Consider the following 23,357-nt stretch of genomic DNA (forward strand, 5'->3'; position numbering starts at 1 on the left):
GATTCTGAACGAAGTGATGAATGTATTGATTTTACAATGATATGTGTGTTTTTTTTTTGTGTGTGTGTATGTTCCTCATAAGTTATTCTTATAGTCATTAAAAAATTATAAGAATATATAGGCACAATTTACTTTTATTAGCATTTGAAGTTCAAATATTGACAACAATTCGTCAAAACCATGAATTTTTTTTTGTGTTAGTCATTACGTTTTAGGGCAGAAAAAATGCTTCGACTTTTAACTTCAGTACCTTGTTAAATCAGAAAGTATATAAAATAATATTTTTTTAAATAATCGTATAAACAAACTAAACATTAAGGGAAAAACAGGAAATTTTCCATACAATCAGTTTTCGACAAAATCGATTTTGATTTTTGTTGTAACATTAAAACAAATGACCATTGATACATGAAATGTTCACTGAATGTTTATATAAGTATATTCTATCCACCATGAAATTTTTAAAAAATTTTAACTAAAGTTGAAATTTTTATAGTTATATGCAATTTTCAATCATTATTAGTTTTTTTTTATTAAAATCGATAAAAATTTATTTGTTGTAGAAAATCTTGAAAATTTAATACAAGGCTTTTAACATATTGTTACAGTAGCTGTTGAAAAATAAAATAAATTATACCTATTATATATAGTGTATATGAAACGATTGAACAAATAAAAAGCGGGCAAGTCGTGGATGTCACTCTATTGTACAATAGGTTACAATAGTGGGTTACTGTAATGGATGGAATTAAATTTGAATCCATTGATATTATATCATTGTATACGAAAAATGATTCTGAACGGAGACGGTTTATCTGTCAAGGATATATTATAGATTATTAAAAATTTTCAAATTTTCGATTTAAAGAGAAAATTTTTTAAGAATTTCTAGCATAAAATACGAATTTTCGTGATTTTTACGTATGTTGTCAAAATTCGAACTTTGAATACTTATAAAAAAAAATTGTGACTGTATATTTATTTTATTTTTCAACTGCTATTGTAAAAATATGTTAGGAGCTTTGACTACAATTTTTTTATATAAGCATTAAAAGTTTGAATTTTGACAAAATACGGAAAATCACAAATTATTTTATGCTAGAAATTCATAAAAAAATTTTCTTTTTTAAACTAAAATTTAATATAAGATTCCTTACAAGTTTTTCAATCTTCATCACAAAAAAAATGTCTTTTTTATTTTGTAGTTCAAAATTCATAATATTGTTTGTATTTTTATCTAAGGTTATAAAAAAATTATTACAGTTATATCCTATTTACAATATTATAATATAGCAACGGTACTTACTAAATTGCCTACAGTCTTTCTACCAACGTTGCCTTCAGTAGATAAAAATTTCAATGATTCGAAATATATCCATTTACTTTTGTACATTTCGTCTGCTCCTTGGCCTGTTCTAGTTATTTTTTCTTTCCTAGTTTCGCCAGCATGTTGGTTTCTTAAACCGTGTAACTTTCTTTGTATTTCACCTTCACTAGTGTTGAATGCACAGCTAATTGGCGAACAGCTTCTCCCCGAGCTAGTTTATCTTTATATTTTATATCTTTAGGATTCCACAAACAAGGATTGTTTTCATAATCAGAGATTAATTTGTATGTTTCGTCAATTGTCCATTTTTTTTTGAGGAAGACATAATATTAAGTTTTTAATATTTCGTTAAAAACTATACTTAAATAAATTTATTAATTTAAAAAGTGTAATTTTTTTTTTTTCAGTGATATTATTATTATTAATAAATAATTTAAATATTTAACACTAGACAAAACTGTACAACGTGACTGTCAACTGTTTTAATTCAACAAAAAAGCTGACAGTCGATTAATTCCACAGTCGACGGTTATTTCCTTATTTCGAACATGTTCAGACCGGCACAAGAATTGTCACGAGAGTTTTGTCGCGGAAATTAGGTAAGTGTACGACAGAAATGTAAACAATCGTTCACAGTTTACTGTCATACAGTTATTTCGTGAAAAAAATGTCATCGTGTGAATGAGGCTTATGGTACACCCGTATTTGATAACATTTTTTTTTCGATAGTATTTTTATTGAATTATTAACGATGAATAACAATATCATAATATACCAACTATATATAATAATGGAAGAAACACTGCCCTCTCAATTTTAAAATTTTTCTTTTTTATTTCAATTTTGTAGGTGGGGTACGTGTATACCATAGCTGCCACTACTTAGTAGCTATAATTAACAAGGCTGTGGATTTAAATTTAATGCATTTACATCAATTTTTTTTTTTTTGCTGAACCGTATTATAAAATGAATTTGGCCAAAATTTGTTTTGACTTATACATAATTCAAATACCAAATCTTATATTGCATATTTTTGCACATTTCTTGAGTTAGAGCATATAAATGTATGTTTTAATGATTGCCTTGTATCATTTTTTTTCGAAATATTTAAATACAATAATAATATTATACAACTTGTATCAATTACATTTTTTCGGACGATAATTTGTTATACATTGACACTAAATATATTTGTATGAACTATGACTTCATGGAAACTATTTTATTTTTACTCAGGAATTTAGTATGTGTTATTGATTATAGTGCTGTAATTGAAATCGTGAAGGTACGCCCCTCCAAAATTACTAAAATAGGTTTGTGTAATTTTGGGATTTCGATTATTTTCGTGGTTCATTATAACTACTATTTAGAGTATTATAAATTTACGAAAAATAAAATAGTATAAATATACATGTATTGTTTTATTTTTCTTAGATACTATGGTATACCTTAACCTCATTAACCTTATATTTCAAATACTTTAAAATAATAACTTGATATTGTTTTTTTTTTTATCCAATTTTTTATTTTATATATTCCTGAAGGCTAAGGGCCAACATAATTTTTGTTGCTTTTACTTAATATCTTAAAATTCAGGTAGATTAGTCGTAAGTTATAAGGACAATTTTGCGCCCTCCCCCCGTAAAACATTCCTGGATCCGCCCCTGGAATGGGATATGTAATAAACTAGTAAATGAATAAATTGAACAACAGAAGATTTTTTGAAAGTTGAATAAGTAATGAATTGAAAAATTGAAATACGGAAATAGATTTTTCGTAAGTCAGATGAATATTAAATTTTGTATTTACTTACAACAATCATGAATCAAATATTATTGAACAACAATAATATTGTAATATATAGGTATTTGGGCAATCAGATAGGCAATAAACACACAATTGAACCTTAGCAAAAGATCTTCAGGATTGAGATACGCATAATATTATAGTACAGTGAAACCTCTCTTAACGGACACCTCCAAATAACGGACGGAATTTTGGGAACGGTGAAATTTGTACTCACTGTATTTCCCCTCTTAATAGCGGACACCTCCAAATAGCGGACGACGTTTAAGCGACCGAGAGTGTCCGGTATTTAGAGGTGTCCGCTATTAAGAGGGGAAATACAGAGAGTACACATTTCACCATTCCCAAAATTCCGTCCGTTATTTGGTGGTGTCCGCTATTGAGAGGTGTCCGTTAAAAGAGGTTTCACTGTATAGTGCAATAAATGGTTAAAAAAAATAAATTATTTGAACATTGGGGTGCCAGGGTAACCCAGTAAGGCAGTAACCCACCTAACTTTTTGTACTAATTAACGATTAGTAATACATTTTGGGAACCCTTGAATTCTCTTATCAAATATTGCTAGTGGAACGGCGGAACGTACTTACGTACATGAAAATTAATAATTTTTTACAACTTTTCTTAAATTTTAAATAGTTAATATATAAATTAAATATAAATTTTACCAGAGATCATAAACTTCATGGTGGTAGTTTTAAATTCTGGCTTTTGTCATTAATGTTTGAATATATACAACTTTCTTAAATATCTTGATTAATAGTATTATGAATGTTATTGTTGATGAAGTATTACTTCATTTAGAATCATCACTGTCAGCAAGATTTGATTATAGCGATGTGCATAAATCACTTGATTATTTATTTCAAAAATCGTTGAATGGTAAAAAATTAAGAAATATTTATGATATTTAGCTTATAAATTATTGGTTAAATTATAATATAGTATGAATACATCATGCATCATATTTTTTTGATTTCAAATATAAAATATTTATTATACAATCTGTAAATATGTTTTTCTCAATAAGTATAAACGATGTAAATGTATTAATTGAACTGAAATCTTGTAAGATGGATCCAATTCCAGTGATGGAACTTCACTGAATTTTTATACATGATAAAAAAATAAATAATTAATATTACTGGTATGAAGGTTTATGATATTTGAGGTGTTATTATAATATTATATATTATGTATTGGTAATAATAGTTGTTAGTATTAAGAGGATCATAAAACATTTATAATGATTAATTAATATATAGAACATGTTATTTCAACTAGTTATTTTTTAACAGAAAGCAATAGATGTCAAATAAAATGTAAAATAATAGAAAACCTTTTACCTAAATATTACGATTAAATTAAATTAAATTAAATTTGAGTTGAAGTGATTAAGATTTTAGTTTTAGTACTATATTATTGTATGATTTATTTAACTATAAATACCTATGTTAAATTTGATTGTTTTTATAATTTTAAATCATGAATTTAATTTTTAGACTCCCAAAGTGAAAATTCAAAGGTTGCATTATCAAGTGTTGAAGCTGTCTTAGAAAAAGTATGGGAGTCACTTCATACTGGCTCCTGGGCTAATGCTCCAGATGGCATGCGTAAACTTTATTCCCATGCTAGTTTGCTCAAGGTAAGGAGTTTTAATTTGTATTTAGAATGGTACCTAATATTTTAACATTTTTCATAATTTTATTTTAGGCCAAACTATTATTGAAAACAGGCAATGACGAAAGAATGTTGAAAAACACTATAAAAGCAATTGATATGGGGTTGCTAATGGGCAATGAATTCAGAAATGAACTAACTGTAGCTGCATCACTATTATGTAAAGCTCTAAAGCAGAATTGTTTTGGTATAAAAATTAATTTATATGCTGTGACCAAAACTAACTAGTTGTTTTTTAGAGGTTCCAGTTAAATTGTGTGATAATGGAGTATCAGATAGCAATTGTGCACTTCATAAAAATGGTGATCATGTTCCAACACTACATCAACCATCTTTAGAAACATTTTTAAGAGATTTTCTTAAATCTAAAACACCTGTTAAAATTACAGGTACATGACATAATATGTAATAAAAAATATTTTTATTTTTGTTACCGATTATGTTGTTAGCCTACTATAAACCATTTTATTAGTAAACCCTTGTAAAATATTGTAATTATTTAATTTACAATTTTTCAGGTCATATGGAACACTGGCCTGCTTTAAATAAATGGAGAGATTTAAATTATCTTGTAAAATTAGCAGGAGCTAGATTAGTTCCTGTTGAAATAGGATCATCATATGCAGATGCTGATTGGAGTCAAAAATTAATAACACTTGAAGAATTCATTAACACTCATGTTGTTCAAGAAGGTGAAAAACCAATGTACCTTGCACAACATCAACTTTTTAATCAAGTAAATTGAAGTGAGTGATGAAAAAATTAACAAAATAATTTAAACAGTAGATTGTTACTTTTAGATTCCAGAATTAAAAGAAGATATTAGAGTACCAGATTATTGTTATTTAACAGATATGGATGGTGTTGAACCAGATATAAATGCATGGTTAGGTCCTAAAGGAACTGTGTCTCCTACACATTATGATCCAAAGAATAACTTTTTGGCTCAAGTATGTTTAAATATATACATATATATAATATATATATTGTATTGATTAAATCTAATCTTTATAAATCTTAATAATGTATTTATTTACCTGTAGGTAGTTGGATCAAAATATATTATCTTGTATGATCCAAAATGGACAGAGTATTTGTATCCATATGATGATAAATTTCTTAAGAACACTGCACAGGTAGATCCAGTTAAGCCTGATTTGTGTCAATTTCCTAATTTCTCTCAAGTCAAAGCAACACATTGTATATTAAATGAAGGTATGTTTTAAACAAATAATATGTTTTATTAATAACAGTAATAGTGTAAAAAAAGTGACAATACAAGCAATATTTTGTGTCTTGTCATGTATGTTCCACTTTCAACATTTTTATATTGAATTATTTATTCTAAGTCTAACTATGTATTTTTGTATTTATTATTTTAGGTGAGATGTTATTCATACCACCAGGTTGGTGGCACAGAGTTGAATCTCTGTCAGTGAGTTTTTCTGTCAGTTTTTGGTGGATGTAAGTCAAAACCGATAGTTGTTAAATTTTATCCATTTTAATTTATGTTATTGTCAAATTATTTTCTATTTTAAAATTAAATTAAATGTGATACACTTCAATCATCTGTTATTTTTTTAACATAAAGTCTTAAAGCTAAAACTACAAATTCTAGTGTAGGTATCTGGTATATGTATAGCAAAATCAGTATTATGAAATATTTTTGTCATGTTTTTATAGTTATCATACAAATCAAATTAATAATATAACTACTAAAGTTGCAAGTTGTGTTAAAAGTTAAATTATTAGGCTATAGTTGATATAAGATTATAGAAAATGTGATGAATGTAACCGAAGTTATTCTAATACAAAAAGATAACAGGATGTCAGCGCTTCATTTGTTTTCTCTCTCTGACCCACACTCAGCGATTCAACATTGACAAAACGAATTTACGCTAAATCATTTTTTCAACATTTTTAGGTAATCTTTGAGTAAAATCCCCCATCACAAAAAAGATAGAGAATAATATTTTTGAATGAATGACTTATTCAACTTTCAAAATAGACAAAATAATATTAAAAAATTGAAATTATGTTTAAATTGTTTTGAGACAATATTTAGACAAATTGATGTGGTATTCCCTCAAAAAACTATTCTCTATCTTTTTTGTAATGGGTTATTTAAGATAACTTAAAAATAGAGCTAAAATGATTCTGCTAAAATACATTTTGTCTATGCTGAGGGTAGGCTAAAGATAGAAAACAAATAGTGCAGTGACATCCTCCTAAGTACTTTTGGTTTATTGATAATTTACTAACATAATTGACACACTCTCAGATTTATTTGTAGATTTGTTCCAAATATTGTCTTTAAAATCTAAATCATAGTAGATCATTATAATTTATAAACTATAATGTAAACTCTTAAAAAAACTATCAACAATTTTAATTATCCAAAAAAGTATATTATTATGATTTAAGGATACGTTCTGTTCGAATACACAGATATATAGATAATAAGCTATTAAACTTTATTATCTTTATCTGAGCTATATCAAAACTTGCAGCACACAATTGAAACAAAAGTAAAGTTCTGTGCTAAAGTGAACAAAAATTTTGCATGTTGTATGTGTGTAACATGGAGACTTTTGATCATATATACTAAAGCGGAAAAAATGGCTACGACAAAACCCTAACTGAAAAATATACCCCGGAAAAAAAGCTCAAGAAAATAGAAGTGCAATCATTGTAAAATGTAAATTGTAATATTTTATAAAATGTGGTTGATTGTTGATTATATAATGGATTTACAATCATATAATATTTTTATTTCTGTGATAGAATAACTGAATAATACATTTTTAACAGAACATAAGAACAAAATATTAAAAAAGCGGGCAAGTGGATGTCGCTCTGCTGTACATTAGGTGGTGGGGTGGACCTCTGACTAAGGTAGGTTAGATTTGAATGCAATGATAGGTATGATTGTATACGGAAAACGATTCTGAATGGAGATGATTTGTTTGTCTAAGAAATATTATATTTAAATATTGTCATATATTCTATTTTGAAACAAATATATTATTTTTCAATTAGGACGCAGTTTGAAAAAGGCATGGTTAATCAATTTTTCCAAAAACATTGCATGTATAGTTATAAATTAAGTATAAAAGTAATTCATAATACCTTATAAATTATCTTAGATATACATATACCTGATGACCTTTGAAAAATTTAAAACTCAAACGCACTTAAAATTTTTCTTATAATAATGGTTCGAGTTTTCTCTATAGCTACTTGAAGGAAAATATATGGAAAACTTAGTGTTGTATTTTTAATCCTTAGTTATAAATACAAACAATTATATGAATTTTTAACTACAAAATTACTTGCAAATTTTCGCGTTTTCGACAGATTTCGCAAAAATTTGAACTATAAACGCTTACAAAAATAATTGTGACTAACGATTTTTAATGTTTTTTGGCTACAATAAGAACAACTCATGAGGAACCTTGTATTAAATTTTCAAGTTTTTTTGATAATCCAACATTTTTTTACCGACACTTCAAAAAAAAATTCTCATAAAAATCAAAATTTCAGTGGTCTATAAATAACTTAAACATTTTTGAAAATGAAACTGTATATAGATAACACTAACATAATACATAAACATTGGGTGAAAATTTCAAGTATTTACAGTGATTAGTTTTTGAATTACAAACATATAAAAAAATCGATTTGGTTGAAAACTGGTTTTACGTAAAAATTCCCGTTTTTCTGTCATTTTTTTTTTTGTTTTTCTCGATTTTTTTGAAAACTGTTGAAAAATGTTCACTTTGACTTCTATAATGCACCAAGGATATTCACTTTTACATCGGAAACCACCCCCAAAGTTTGAAATTGAAGCATTATTTCGACTATAGTTATGCTGTTCACAGACACACAAAAAAAAAAAAAACACTCACACATCATTGTAAAATCAATACATTCATCACTTCGTTCAGAATCTAGAATACAAAATTTTCACATTCCTGGACTTAATTAAATTTAATGTCAAAATGCTTATCAAAGGTTGGGTAATAAAAATGAAATTTATTGACAGGGTGTAATATTATAAAATATAGATTGTATTTTTTTTTTATTAATAGAATCAAGTCCGCGGCTACTATGGCCATTGGACGAACATTATATTTATAAAATTATACATAGTAATACATTTTTATGTAGAGATACAATATATAAAGGAGAGAAAACAATGAAACATTACGTTAACTTATTGTATTAAATTTTGTTAAGAAGTCCTGTGATGCGGAGAAATTCCAGGGTAGTTGTAAGATTGCTCTGCTCGGGGCTGAGTAATTCGGAGAGCTGGTCCGGAAGGTTCAAATCACTCCTAGCTTTTTCGTAGCATCGGCAATCCGTGAGGAGGTGTTTGACGGTAAGAGGGGAGCCACAGACGGTACAATCAGGAGGTTCTCCTCTCTTCATGAGGTGTTGGTGGGTTATATGGGTATGTCCAATCCTGAGGCGAGTAATAACTATCTGGTTTTCCTGGATATATTTGCAGGGAACGGCCAAGGGTATGTGGTTCTTTTGATTTCATGTAATTTGGTTGTCTGTTCTGCCCATTTTTTTTCCCATTGGTCATGTACATCTTTAGCAATGATTCTCTTAACGTCTTGGTATGTACAATCCAAGGACGTGAAAGAGTTAAGATAGATTGTATTGTTAACTATCACACGTACAAATCTAGTGTTGAATTAACAACAAAACACTCATTAAGGGTTAATTAATAATCATTTACTTATATTAATTTAACTAATTTATTAATACAATTATTACAATTATTAGAATCAATATTTAATACAAAATGATTTTGACATTATAGCTATTTTACATATTATAACTTATTTAGGTTGAACTATAAAGTTAATCCAGTTACACACTGGTATTTCCTTTAACTACCCAAATCACATGATTTACTTCATTACTTGTAAATTAACTGTACAATAATGATAATTAACTATAAAAAGCTAAGTTAGAACAATACAAAATTTAACTGAAGTTAAAAGTGTAAAAAAAATTAATTAAATACTATGTGCCTATATTATTTAAAATATGTATCTATAAATAACTGTAAGTATATTATTATGTATAATATATTTTTTTGGGCTTTTTTTCCGGGGTGTATTTTTTAGTTTGGGGTTTTTTTTTTTTTTTTTTTTTTTTGGGGGGGGGGGGGGTTCCGTGGCCATTTTTTCCGCGATTCACTAAATTTTTTATGGTCGAAAACGGAGACTACATAATATTATAATGTGCGTCGCGCTTGTAGCATCCACTTAATGTTATCACACTTTTTTTAGTAGTTATTCTCGCATAGATTATTTAATTCTATGATTTTAACAATTCTAGACAGTATTTACAGTTTTCTACTCAAAATATAATAAGAAGAGATTCGATAGTACATTTTAATGTATGCGTCGAATGTGTAATAAAATATTAAATTGTTAAACTAAAAAATGCTCATCATTGTTTTTTTCATAGACCTTATACTCATAGACGGAGCAAGCTAGTAGTTCCCGCGGTAATCGGTGGCTGCGCTGCACATGTTGTTTCATACTTCTGCGCATGTGCGTATAAGGTCTATGGTTTTTTTACATATTTTTTATCATTATCACAATAACAGAAAATTTATTCTGTGTCATTACCGCCAAAAATGTATTTGATAACAATGTTTTGTTCTAAGTTCACTGTTAACTTGTACTATAGTCTATAGTCAATACTTCAATAGTGTTCAAAAGATAATAATTATCATTAGACATTCTGCTGTGGAATTGCGACTTTACTTTTTCTATAACGTCCGATCACTACATATTTAACTTAAATTGATAATGCATTAAAACTACAGTTTACAATTATTTGGAATTTTGAATTTTTTATGGTAGAAAATATGAGTTCAAATTGTGACATTATGGATCTTATGAAGAATTATGGCTCCGAATTCAACATGTCTACTGTTATGCAATGTGTTCAAGAATTAAAAGCTTGGCAAGAATCACAGCAGCAGAAACTATGTGAAAATCCGACTATGGATACATTAACTAATGAAATGGAAGATGTGTTAAGATCATTTGATATTCCTGATAATTCACAAGGTACATAATTGGATTATAATTTAAATAATCATTCTGTATATAGATATGTATAAGTATATTTTTTTTATACAAAATATTAATTTAAAAGTAAGGAAATAAAAGTTCTGTTCTAATTACCAAAATGGAACATACGACAATTGTTGGAGTCTTAAAAAATAAAAAATGAATGAATTATATATTTGGTTTTTAACATTTATTAATGTCTACTAAATTAAAAATCTGCTATTATTATGTAAGTCTAAGTGAATAATTAACTAAAACAAATAAATAATAGTCATCATTCATATGAAGAGATGAATATATTGATTTAATGATTCACTAAAATATAATGAATGATGACCAACAATTTTTTGGGGCTATTAATTCATTATTGATTCATTATAAATTTATAAGGTTAAATGATTGCTTATGCAGTATAGGAATATTGCAAATATTTATCATTTTGCAGGATTATAGTTTGTCCTAATGTCCTAATCCTAATGGCTAATACTTAATATTTTATTCCATACCTATATAAAATCACACAAAGTAAATATAAATAAGATCAATTTAAAACTATTGCTTTAATAATTTGAAGACACTTTATTCCTGGATTCATTTTTTTTAAACTAAATAATCGATAATATGGTGTTCACTGTTTACTTAGTGGTATTTGGTTAGTCCAGTGGTTTGCCCTTTATCATTTTTTTAACAATGTCAATGAATAATACTCGTAAAGGTCGCCACACACTGCAGCAGTAGCGGTGGCGTTGGCTGTTTCTGCAAAATGAAGCCGGACTCAATTTTACTGCCTCCGCGGCGGCACCGCCAAGACAAAAGAATTTTACCGCTACCACTGCAGTGTGTGGTGACCTTAAGATATTATATATTCCTTATTGCTAGATATAGTCCATTATTTGGGGTGATAAGAATGGTGTCTCGGTGAATGAAATGTAAATTATGTTTTATGACCTATTTCTTAAAGGAATAATACAAATACAGTGAAATAATGCATTAGCATATAAAATAGTTATGCATTTCATATTTTGTAAAATACACATATTCTGTTCATGTTCATGTTCTGCTAGTAAAATTAAATTTTTATTAAATTTCGGTCGATTTGGTGTTTTTGTTAAACTGATGCTGTACTTTGATCTGATATTTGTCAGATTACTGTAATACTACTGTACTTGCATTTTAAACACATATATGTGAGTTATTTTTAAAGGATTTGAATTTATAAGCTTACTATTATTTTTATGTTGTAATAAACTAAATAAGTAATTCAAAAATACAAACTTAAATGTTGCAAACCTCAATTTGCTAGGTACATTTTTTAAATATTTTAATTTATTACAGAAAATCAGTATGATGATATGGTGTCTTCTTATTCAGAAATAGATGAAGAACTATTGAAAAAGTTTGGTTACCAAAAAGATATAATTTCATCACCGGTTAGTATTAATTAGGGTTCGAATTTATTCGGAAGAATTATCATTATAATATACTGAATAAATATAATTTATAATTTGGAAAATACAAAGTGCTAAATTAAAATAATATAGGTTTGCTTATCACATTAAATTTTATAGAAAAATATAGATGCATTATTATTATTTTAGATGTATTGATTTTATCATGGTGTGTGTTTTTTTTTTTTTATTTAATTTAAAAAAATTTTTTTTTTGTCTGTCATCACGTTTTGATTTTCGACTTCAGTACCTTGTTAGACCAAAAAGTGAATCTATTAGTTACTGATTAGGAGGGGGGGGGGTATAAAGTAAAAAATTCTCAATATTTGTCTAAATAATCAGGATAAATAAACTTAAAATCAAGGAAAAATCGGGAATTTTTACGCACAATCAGTTTTCAACCAAATCAATTTTGGTTTTTGGTGTAAATGTAACTTTAAAACAAATGAACATAGATACATGAAATTTTCACCAAATGTTTCTATAAGTATATTTTATGCACCAACCAATTTTCAAAAAATGTCAACTTAAGTTGAACTATTTATAGGCATATGTAATTTTTGATAATTATTCATTTTTTTTAAATTAATATAGATAAAAATATATTTGTTGAGTAGAAAAGCTTAAAAATTTTATAATACAAGGCTCCTAACATATTTTTACAATATGTAGCAGTTGAAAAATAAATGAAATTTATGGTCACAATTTTTTTTTACAAGTATTCAAAGTTTGAATGTTGACAATATACGTAAAAATCACGAAAATTCGCAAATTATTTTAAGCTAGAAGTTCATAAAAAATGTTCTTTTTAAATCTAAAATTTGAAATTTTTAATTATCTATAATATATCCTAGACAGATAAACCGTCTCCACTCAGAATCGTTTTTCATTGATTTCAAATTTAATTCCATCTATTGCAGTAAACTACTGTACTTTAGAGCTACATCCACGACTTACCCGATTTTTCTACTTACACATAAAAATGGGGTTTTATGAATATTATTAAAGCTAGACATTTTAAATTAAAATAATTATTTTAATTAAATTTAATTTAGGCTTCGAATTCAAAAGATGATGTAGCAATATTATCACCTAATAAAAATGTTGATAAAATTTGCATATCAAAGTCAGTTGAATGTGCCAATATTGCTGAAGATAAACAATTAGAAAATGAAATTGAATGCAAAACTGTCAAACCTAAAAAACCATATTTAAAAAGAGGCACAGGTCTGGCTAGATATGGCTTAAATATAGAAGAGGTAAAAAAAAAATCTGGTAAACTAAAATTTAAGAAACCAATTATATCAGTTCCATCCAAGATTAAAGTACCCAGAAAGTGTTTGAATCAAGTTAAACCATTCCCTAAAACAGAATTGGGTAAATTAACTTAATAAATAATTTTTATGTGTCAGAAATATATGATTTATTTTTATTTTATTAATTTATTTTTAGTTAGTAAGCCAACTGAAAGTTCACGTCTAGACTTGAAAAAAGTTGAAATAGCTAATTCTTGGAATAGGTATGAGCCAAAAGGTTTACCAAATGATGGGGAAAATCCTGATAATACTGAACAAAGGGAATTGCGTGCATTTGAAATATTAGAAGAACGTGCAAACAATTCCAATTTAAATGCATCATCACCTACCGTATGTCAACTATTAGAAAGAGGACAAAGTTCTAAAAGTAATAAAGAAGTACCAGCATCACGACTAGTTCGTTCTTTAAATTTTGATAGGATAAACTCATCCACTCCTAGACAAAATGTTAATGATTCTGACGATTCTTATTCTGACTCTAGTCAGGAATGTGATCCATTAGATTTAACAGAGAATGTACCTAAAGATACAAATTTAAACAGCAATAATAAAAATGAAGTTAATTCAGTTATTTTAACAGAAAATGAGAAGAAATATTTAGAAAACTATTCTAAAACATCAGGAATCATGAAACATGTTGACTTTGATCAATCATTTGATACAGAAATACTAAGTAAGAGACTTGAAGAGTTGGAATCTGAGATAGAAACATTTCGATTAGAAAATACTAAGTTAATGAAGTTACAACGAGAATTTGAGGTTGAAAGACAAAAATTCTTTAAGAGTAAAGAAGATTTTTTAAAGAAATTAAATGATGAAAAAAAAAAAGACGAAGAAATGCTGGCAGAAGAAAGAAAAAAATTCATAAGAGAAAAAGTTTTGTTTGAGAAAAATGCTAGAGAATTGAGAAACAAACCAAATAGACAAGAGAGAGAAGAAATAAAAAAATTAAAAGAACAGGTAGGTTTTAATATTATTTACATTCAAATATATACTAATGATTTCAAAATTGTATCTTAATTCATAGTTAACTGAGTTAAAAGATGAATTTAATAAAAAAGAAGCTAGATGGGCAACCGGCCAGGCCCGATTGAGGACTCAGATGAAACTATTGGAAAATAGTAATACAGCTTTACGCAATGAACTTGAATTATTGAGAAAAACATCATTGAATAAAAAAGTAAGCAATATTCTATATCAAGTGTTTGATGAATTTAAAGAACACTTAATTACTCTTAAGAATTACAGTGAGTTGAAATATTCAATTAAGACTTTTGTAAAGTTAATGGGTACTTTCTAAATAGTAAACACACATTTACTGCAAAATTTAATTTTTACTTAACAATTATACCTTCAAAATAAAAATTGTCTGTATAAAAGACATTTGAATTTAATCAAACCTATTTATTTTTATTTTTATAAAATGTTAAGATTCAATAAGTTTGTAACAGTGAGTCAAAAGTGTTACCAGTGGCTTCTAGGTGGGTTGTTATACTTTTCATATATGTATTAATTACTAAATGTAGTAGTTATTATGTAATATAACTATTATAAATAAATTCAAACATTTTAAAAAATTTAAAAAATGAATAAATGTAAAATATCAAATTTAAAATGGCTTTCATTCAATGATTTTTATTTTATATCCGGAATTGTGAAGTATAATGAACTTAAAAAAAAAACTTATATAATTATGTGTTTCTATTAAAAAAAAAAGTTATGTGTGTATTGAGAGGGTACAATTTTGAGAATTAGTTTTCCTTTAAATGTGTATTTTAATTTTTAAGTATTGTCTTGATTGTTAATTAAGTCTTAATTCAATCCAACATAAGCCATACAAGTAACTGAGGGTTAATAAAATGTATTGTTAAACAAATACTATACATTAAATAAAATTACAACTTTATGGAATTTTTATTTCAGGTAACTTTTAAAACACCGTCTGAAAAAAAAGCTTTAAGAAATACAAAAATAATTCATAATGTCAATAGAGAACTCAGTAAACTGTCTCCTGACGATACATCATCAATGATTGATCCAAAAACTAATAACATTCCTGCATCTATATTGAGGAAACCTGCAACTATGACGACTGATAATGAATCATCTGAGGACAACTCCTCAGATGAAAATCAATTCTCTACAAATCTCTTGCATGATAGTGATAATGAAAATGACTTAAATGAATCAAACAGTACTCAACACAGTGGTTATGGTGTTGTCCGTGAGACTATTTTAGATGACGGACGTAAAGAAATTTTATATTCAAATGGTAATCTAAAAAAAATTTCTGCTGATGGCAACAATGTAAAAGTGATTTATTATAATGGTGACGTGAAAGAAACAAAAGATGATTATGAACGGTATTATTTTGCTAAAAATAAAACATACCATACAACATATAATTCTGGACTAGAGATAATTGAATTTCCTAAGTAAGTTTTATAAACAAAGTAATGTGCTTTATATTTAGATGGTCACATCAGTGGTGCACTCAAAATTTTTCAATGTCATGGTGGGAGGGGGGTAGGAGGCTAAACAAAGTAAATCAGAATTTTCTATCCTTCTCCTTAATAAGTCGTTATTGCCCAGGCCCTAACTGGAAAAAAATTTAAGGGGTCCAACATTTTTTTTAATGTTGATACTGAACACTTGAAATTACCTAATTGCTAATTTCAGGGGTTAGGGAGAGAGGACCCCTGGGCACCCCCCCTACAGTAGTTACGGCCTTGGTTATTACTATATCCTGTATCTGTAATGAATTCAACAAATAATTGATAACAATAATATTTATTGTATATTATACAAAACGTTTCTTTAAAACTATTTTCAAAAATATCATGGTTTGTACTTAGTCTTTTATTTTATAAGATTTATATCATAACACAGCCAATAAGAGAAGCTAAAACCCCTTAAGTCCCTCTGTGTTCACTACTAGTGCCGTAACTAGCTATAAATATTTAGAATAGAGAATATTTTAAGACCAAATAGAAGTAGTCCATATTCAGCCAAAGTTAAAAATTTATTATGTCCCTATAAACCTATAAACCTTTTTAAAAACTTGGTAAATGTATAATACATGTAATAATTTGATTTAAAATGTGTTAAGTTAAACTTGAAACAAGTTGTAAACACTTTCATTATTAATAATAAAACACAATGAGAACTAATGTAAAAATAATCATTTATTTATTTATTATTTATTATTTTTGTAATAAAAATAGGCATTTAATAGGGGGATTGAGGAATAGCTCAATCAAGTTACTTAAAAAAAAAAAGGCTTCAGTCTTTCAACTCCTCTTCCCCATATTTTTGGGCTAGTTGCGCTTATAGTCCTTTTCTATTTAAATATATTATTTATTTATATTAATTGTGTAGTGGCCAAACTGAAAAGCATTATAAAGATGGAAAAGTTGAAATTGAATATGTAGACGGTAAAAAGCATACAGTGTATCCAGACCGTAAGGAGATTTGGAATTACCTGGATGGTTCAGTTTTGACTGTAGATCCAAATGGAAATCGTGAATTGGTGTTACTAAATGGTCAACGGGAAATTCATACCAGCGAATTCAAAGTATGTTCATGATAACTTGTTTAAATTAGCTAACATTAATACTTAATATATTAGTTAAAGATTGTAAAAGTTAGCTTATTCTCTTAAAACCTAAATAAAATTGTTGTATTTTTTATGTTTAGATTTAAAATATTTTTGTTAGAGTATTAAGTGACCTAGAATAAAGTAGCTTCCTCTAATTATCATAATATTGATTCAAGCTAGAAACTATATTACTATGTTAAAATAAAATTTAGCAATTTATGAATATTAATAAGAATGCTTTTTACTTTTATAGAAAAGAGTATATCTTGATGGTACAACAAAAATCGTTTATCCAGATGGGTCGCACGAAACCAAATATCCTGATGGTAGAATTAGAAAAAAAGACAAAGATGGTAATTTGATATTGGACACTAGTGTTTCATCTTAAATATTTATAAACTAATGTAAATTGTTGAGCCATGTATTAAATTTTTATTATTTTTATGTTTTATAACGATAGGTAGTTTAAGTATTTGAAATATATTGTTTTATTTTTTGATACATTTTTAATTTTTGTACTTATTCAATTAATATGTTTATTTTTATATGATACTCTCTTTTGTAAATTTACTTTGGAATATCATGATAGGGTTATTTTATATTATACACACTTATTGTTATTTTTTATTATTAAGTTTATACTTGGTATACAATATATTTTTAATATACACATTTAAGTTATTAGGCATTAGTGGCATGATGTCCACGGAAAAAATATTTTTGCCTTTTTCAATGCTAATGTTTAGCATAAAAATCATAAAGTAAGTTGTTCGTAATACAACTGTATTAATTATTTAAAATGTTATTATATATTTGAATATTTAACAATTTATTCAATGACAGAGTTCTATATCCTGTATTCCTGTTACAACTTTACAAGTCCCTTGCCTTACCAAATTGATCTAGATTTTTTAGTGAGTATGTTTTTATAATTTATGTATTCTAATTACAACCAATTTAGTTTAATATTGTATTATTGAAAGTTAATAGATGCTTAGGTAATATTCAAGTACGAAAACATGCAGTGTTAGGTAAATTACTTTTAAAAAGTAACTACCTACTTTACTCTTTAAGATTAAGATCAACTAGTTACATTATGATGTTAAATTTTCAATAACTAGTTTTTATACATGCACAATTTTACAAATTTAATATTTATTTATTTGATTAATGCATTTACTAAATTATTTTCACTTTTTCTTGGTAATATTTTGGTGCAATATCTCCGGTTTTATTAACTTCCTACTTAAGTGTTTGAAGGAACCTATGTATATTAATTTAAACCATTACTTTTATCGTAGGTAAATTATTATTTATAACTACCTAATTAAAGAAGATTATAAAAATGAGAAGTTTCAGTTCACTTATACATTTTTTACCAATGTTAGTTCTTACGATGTAATTAAAAAATTGATAGAAATGTTCTTAATTTATCAAAGTTTCATCTGAAACATAATTAATTTAATCACTCTTGCATTATTTCAATAAATAAATAATGAAGTTACCTTGATCTTACTAATTAAAAGTAACAATGTATAATAACAGAGTAATTTATTATGTTATTACCAAACTCTCCAAATGAACCTCATTTTTACATTTATTATTTATTTTAATTAACTTTTTAGTACTTAAGCATTGGAAGTAATTTTTTTGCTTGTGTTTCTAGATTAGATTACCTCCATATCCAAAATATGTATTTGTTGTCAATGTTATGCCAAAAATGGTGCATTTTTTTTTAAAAATCTTTGGTGAAGTTAATATGAGAATTATAAATATTATTACGATATAACATTGATTTCCTTATACTAAAAAATTTATATTGTATTTTTATGTGCAATTAATATTTAAGTTAAGTTGCATTAATTTTATCACAAGCTTCTAAAACTAACTAATCCACTTTTATACAAGAACATGTGAAGAAAAACCATTTTCAGTTTATAAAATAAATCTTTTAGTTAATATAACAAAATAATCAATTTATTAAGTCTCTAAATATTTTTTACATGAATTACAGTACCAAAATTTATTAATTATGAGATGTACAATAAATAATTCTAGTAATGTTAGTTTACTAGGTCTTTTAAAAAAAAAAAAAATAACACCCCAACAACAATAGAACAAATAGTAAAAAAGCCAAAAAACAAATAATTTGAAATTTAAATTCAGAAATGCATTATTATATAAAGCACTTAAGACTTATGCCTAATAATTTATAAATTAAGATTAATCATCCTTCTTTGATTCATTGCCAACAGTGTTCTGAAGTTTTTCGTGTTCTGCCATGAGCCTGTCATATTCTTTGGAGACAGATTCTGCTTGACTTTTAATTGCGTCGCGGTCGGCCTTGATCGATTCCAGTTCTTTTCTTAGTTCAGTCAGCACTTCAGACTCGCCGTCTCCTTTGTCATCTCGCGTCAACAAGGACTTGGCCGCAGCACTGGCACTCTGGGCCTGTTTTAACGACGCCTCACTTTGGGCCACCAATGACGCTTGCAGGGTGACCAGGGCTATGAAACGTTTGATGACAAAGCTGAGGAACAAGGCGATGCCGCTGATGTAAAAGTTACGCTGGGCACGGAACAGTCGCATATTGGCTTGCATTTCGTGGTCCAAGTGTTGATGGGCGTCATTAAGCTCCGGGTTGGAGTATTTGCGCATTTCGCGCACGGAGTCCAACAGGAACAGGACAAGAATGAACAGCAAGAACGTGAAATACCACTGGGCCTGGGCGCTGAGCGCCTGATAGAACCTGGACCGGAACAGACGATTCCAGCGCTTGGCCGACATATACGGCACCAGGAACAGCGTCAGCACGCCCACTTCGAAATACAGGAACGTCGCGATAATCGTCCACTGGAGACTCATCTTGTGTACACGGGGTCGCAACGGACGGCGAATTGAATCCGAATCGGAGAGATCGCTGACCGGCAGGACTGTGGTCGTATGATGTATCGCTACTGGGCCTCGGTGTTGTGGGTCGCGATACCGTCAAAAGTTTTAAATGGTGGTAAGTCACTAGGTACGCGCTTCGTTAAAAAATAATGAAAACGAAATAAATCGTGCCGGCAAGTAGGCGTCAAGGACGTCGTACCTGATCGACGGACACAAAAGATTGAACGGCAAACGCAAAAGGAAGAACGACAAGAACGAGTAACGACAGAAAGGTGCACACTGCACGATCACACCAGAGTACACAAAACACGGTGATTACTGATTAGTATTTACTATTTAGTGATATAGTATTAATTATATAGATATTATATTTTAGCATGGATTTTATATTTTAGTGATATTAATGTTAATGCAGCGATAATGCAATAATCTCACTTATCGACGATGGAAGATAATACGATGACTAAGATGAAAACGTAAATAAAATTATTAGTCATGTCATTAATACACGTACACTCGGTGCAACGTGCAACTCGGCGTCTCGATCAATTGGACGCGATGGTCGCCGGTATAACGAATACCATTATTATGATTAGTTTAATATTATGTAGTTTCCTACTACTTCTGTACTTTTTCTTGGTTTAAGACTTAAAACTCTTTGTAAATAATATTATCTAATAACTAATAGGTAGGTAGGTATTAATTATTTCACAATATTAAACAAAATATTTATGCCGACTCGACAATCGACCGTTTGATTGTTTATTATTTTAATACTTATTGTCGATGTCGAATATCGAGTAACGAATGCAAACTAATGGCTGTCGACTCTTGCACTTATAAATGAACCATTTAACTGTTTGGAAATTTAGGAGTTGGGATTCGGGACTTTGAAAAAAACCATTGGATCGCACATCCAAAGTGTCAAAGTACACGACTTATTAACGTACCATGTTCTATATTAAATTATTGTGCCATAGAGATTGTTTTGACGTGACTCAACCACAATAGTTCATAATACATTAATACAGCTGAGTTTTGAATTATTTAAATACCTACCGGCTACCAAAATAATAATATACTAGACTATAGAATGTAATAATCTCTCACTTTAGTATTTAAATATACGTAGGTTTAATTTATTGGGCAGGTATTTAAAATATTTCATATTTATGTAAATATTTTTCGAAGATAAACTCGCACACATGTTTTCAACCAGGTACACATTACCAGTAGAACAATACACCTACTGCATTCAAGTAAACAAGGAACTTCGGTGGTAGCCGCGGCATGGGATTGACATTTGACTTACCCACGCAGATGACTCAAAGGGGATGATAAATAAACGGGTGTTGCCTGACCATCTAATTGCTAAATCATATAAAAAACAAAAACAATCATTATATTTTTTTAAATAAAAAACTAATATTATGGTCCTTTTTAACGTATTTTTAAGTATCAATTTATATATGTATCTAGATTATAATAAGAACATGCATGTTCCAAGTCAAATATTAAAACCATGTTTTTTTATCCAATAATACATTTCTAAAAAATATCAGATTTTTTTTAATTTCAAGTAGTCATATTAAGCTGCATACTATATACGCATTTGCAAGAATAGTAACATATTTTCAGAATTGTATTTTATCTTTAAAAGGCTATTACAAATAATTGGAAGAAAAAAATCAAGTGTCTTATCAACAATTATTAATTTTTTAATTGTTTATTTAGTTCATTCAAATTTGGAAAAAACATTGGAAAATTCATTAAAAACAGAATTTAGTACCCAATCAGCCATGCCTGGCGAGTTACCGAGTTGAACTCGTAAAATGTAGATCAATTTTTGAAAACGGATCTTTTATGGCCGGTTAAAATCCTAAAACTTATTGTCTATCCGGCGTTGCAATCATCCCATAATTTACAGATTGACATACTGAAAGGTCTGAGAGTCCCAAAACATACCACTTCGGGTCCTTGTCCAATTTTTGGCATGTAGCGTTCAAATCACTTGCCAGTTGCCAGTTTGCCACCCCTGTGATGTCGTAAAATATTGTATAGGAAATATTAAGTGTTTGAAATTTTGAAAGAAAAATAAAGTACCAAACTTGTATAATAATATCTTTGAAACTTTGTTACTTTGTCATTATTAATTTGTCTTTTTACTGTGTTATATATATAATATTATAATTGTGTAACCGTATTTATGCTGAAAAAAATTGTACCTAAATTCTTAAATTTCGGTCGATAACGTTTAAGCTGTAATTTTGATGGTCAAACAAACGGATAATCAAAAGTTAAATTTAACCTTGTTAGTTAAAAGTTAAAGTAACACAAGTATAGTGGTTCCCTTCGCCTACCGGCTCCGGTCACCCAAACCCTCTAATATAGTCAGTCTCTGAGAAAGGGCGATAATAATAATAAATAATTATTTTGATTGTACCATCTTCCTTAACTTATTAACATACGTATGTTTCAAGAAAAAAATCACGAAAGGTTGGATTAACGTACAGTTGCGCACTTGCGCTCATGCGTAAAAGACGGTTAATCAAAAACTTCCAAAGGCTATAACTTCGAAACTAAATCCGAGATCTGACTAACAAATTCTGATTGGACCATTGTTGTTAATTAATAGAAAATAATTAAGATAGCTTAAGAAAAGATAATTTTCGAAAAAAAAAATGAAAAATCGCCATAGGTTGGTAAAATTAGGTAGAACAAAATTATTACTACACCAGTGTACACGAAGAATGAAGGGCATGCACATCATGGCTTATCTATTCACTATATGTATAGGCATTTTTCTAGAAGGCATGCCATAATAATATGAACAGTCAAAATAAGATTTTTTATAATGAATAAATAACAAAACCTGTTGGTAAGATCTATGTGTTAAGATTCCTGTAATTATATCTTTTTCAAAAATCATGTCTTTATAAAAATATTTAAAATATGATTTTATTTTTCAACAAAAACAAATTTTGAAAAAATTATCTTATAGGTGATAAGTAATGAAAATGGGGAACGAAAAAAAAAGTTTATTTAACTTGAAACATTTTAAATAAAACTTAGGTCTCCCAAGATTTTTTAAAACTATAACCTAAAATATTAATTTACACTTTTAGTGATAACAATTTTTTACCATGTTTTTTTTTTGTATAAATATATGATTTTTTTCTACTTTGTAAAAAT

At 27.9% G+C, this 23,357-nt stretch overlaps 3 protein-coding genes across 5 annotated transcripts; 2 read left to right on the plus strand and 1 right to left on the minus strand.

Annotated features, from left to right (window-relative positions):
• The first annotated feature begins 3,714 nt into the window (after window positions 1–3,714).
• JMJD5 (Jumonji domain containing 5) lies at window positions 3,715–10,840 on the plus strand. 3 transcript variants are annotated; one of them, XM_089223419.1, is made up of 9 exons: window positions 3,715–4,012; window positions 4,633–4,775; window positions 4,844–4,997; window positions 5,050–5,199; window positions 5,329–5,546; window positions 5,611–5,760; window positions 5,854–6,025; window positions 6,193–6,274; window positions 10,298–10,460. In XM_089223419.1, exons 1-9 carry the CDS (start codon window positions 3,898–3,900, stop codon window positions 10,434–10,436), a joined length of 1,323 nt encoding a protein of 440 aa, XP_089079545.1. In that variant the 5' UTR covers window positions 3,715–3,897; the 3' UTR covers window positions 10,437–10,460. The 3 variants fall into 3 exon arrangements, with proteins under 3 accessions (XP_089079545.1, XP_089079546.1, XP_015379377.1); XM_089223420.1 differs by lacking the exon at window positions 10,298–10,460 and adding an exon at window positions 10,699–10,840 and having other exon boundaries at window positions 3,716–4,012; XM_015523891.2 differs by lacking the exon at window positions 10,298–10,460 and having other exon boundaries at window positions 3,716–4,012; window positions 6,193–6,375.
• LOC107173028 (spindle assembly abnormal 4) lies at window positions 10,704–17,818 on the plus strand. The gene is made up of 8 exons (XM_089223418.1): window positions 10,704–10,908; window positions 12,247–12,341; window positions 13,415–13,736; window positions 13,812–14,635; window positions 14,703–14,855; window positions 15,599–16,110; window positions 17,054–17,249; window positions 17,527–17,818. Exons 1-8 carry the CDS (start codon window positions 10,704–10,706, stop codon window positions 17,659–17,661), a joined length of 2,442 nt encoding a protein of 813 aa, XP_089079544.1. The 3' UTR covers window positions 17,662–17,818.
• A 1,404-nt stretch (window positions 17,819–19,222) lies between these two features.
• LOC107173309 (B-cell receptor-associated protein 31) lies at window positions 19,223–20,620 on the minus strand. The gene has a single exon (XM_015523799.2). The coding sequence runs from the start codon at window positions 20,136–20,138 to the stop codon at window positions 19,497–19,499; it is 642 nt and encodes a 213-aa protein (XP_015379285.1). The 5' UTR covers window positions 20,139–20,620; the 3' UTR covers window positions 19,223–19,496.
• Between the last annotated feature and the right edge of the window lie 2,737 nt (window positions 20,621–23,357).

The sequence above is a fragment of the Diuraphis noxia genome, unplaced genomic scaffold (assembly GCF_037042655.1).
Source record: "Diuraphis noxia isolate RWA-SAM2 unplaced genomic scaffold, SU_Dnox_SAM2 contig0003, whole genome shotgun sequence".
NCBI lineage: Eukaryota > Metazoa > Arthropoda > Insecta > Hemiptera > Aphididae > Diuraphis > Diuraphis noxia.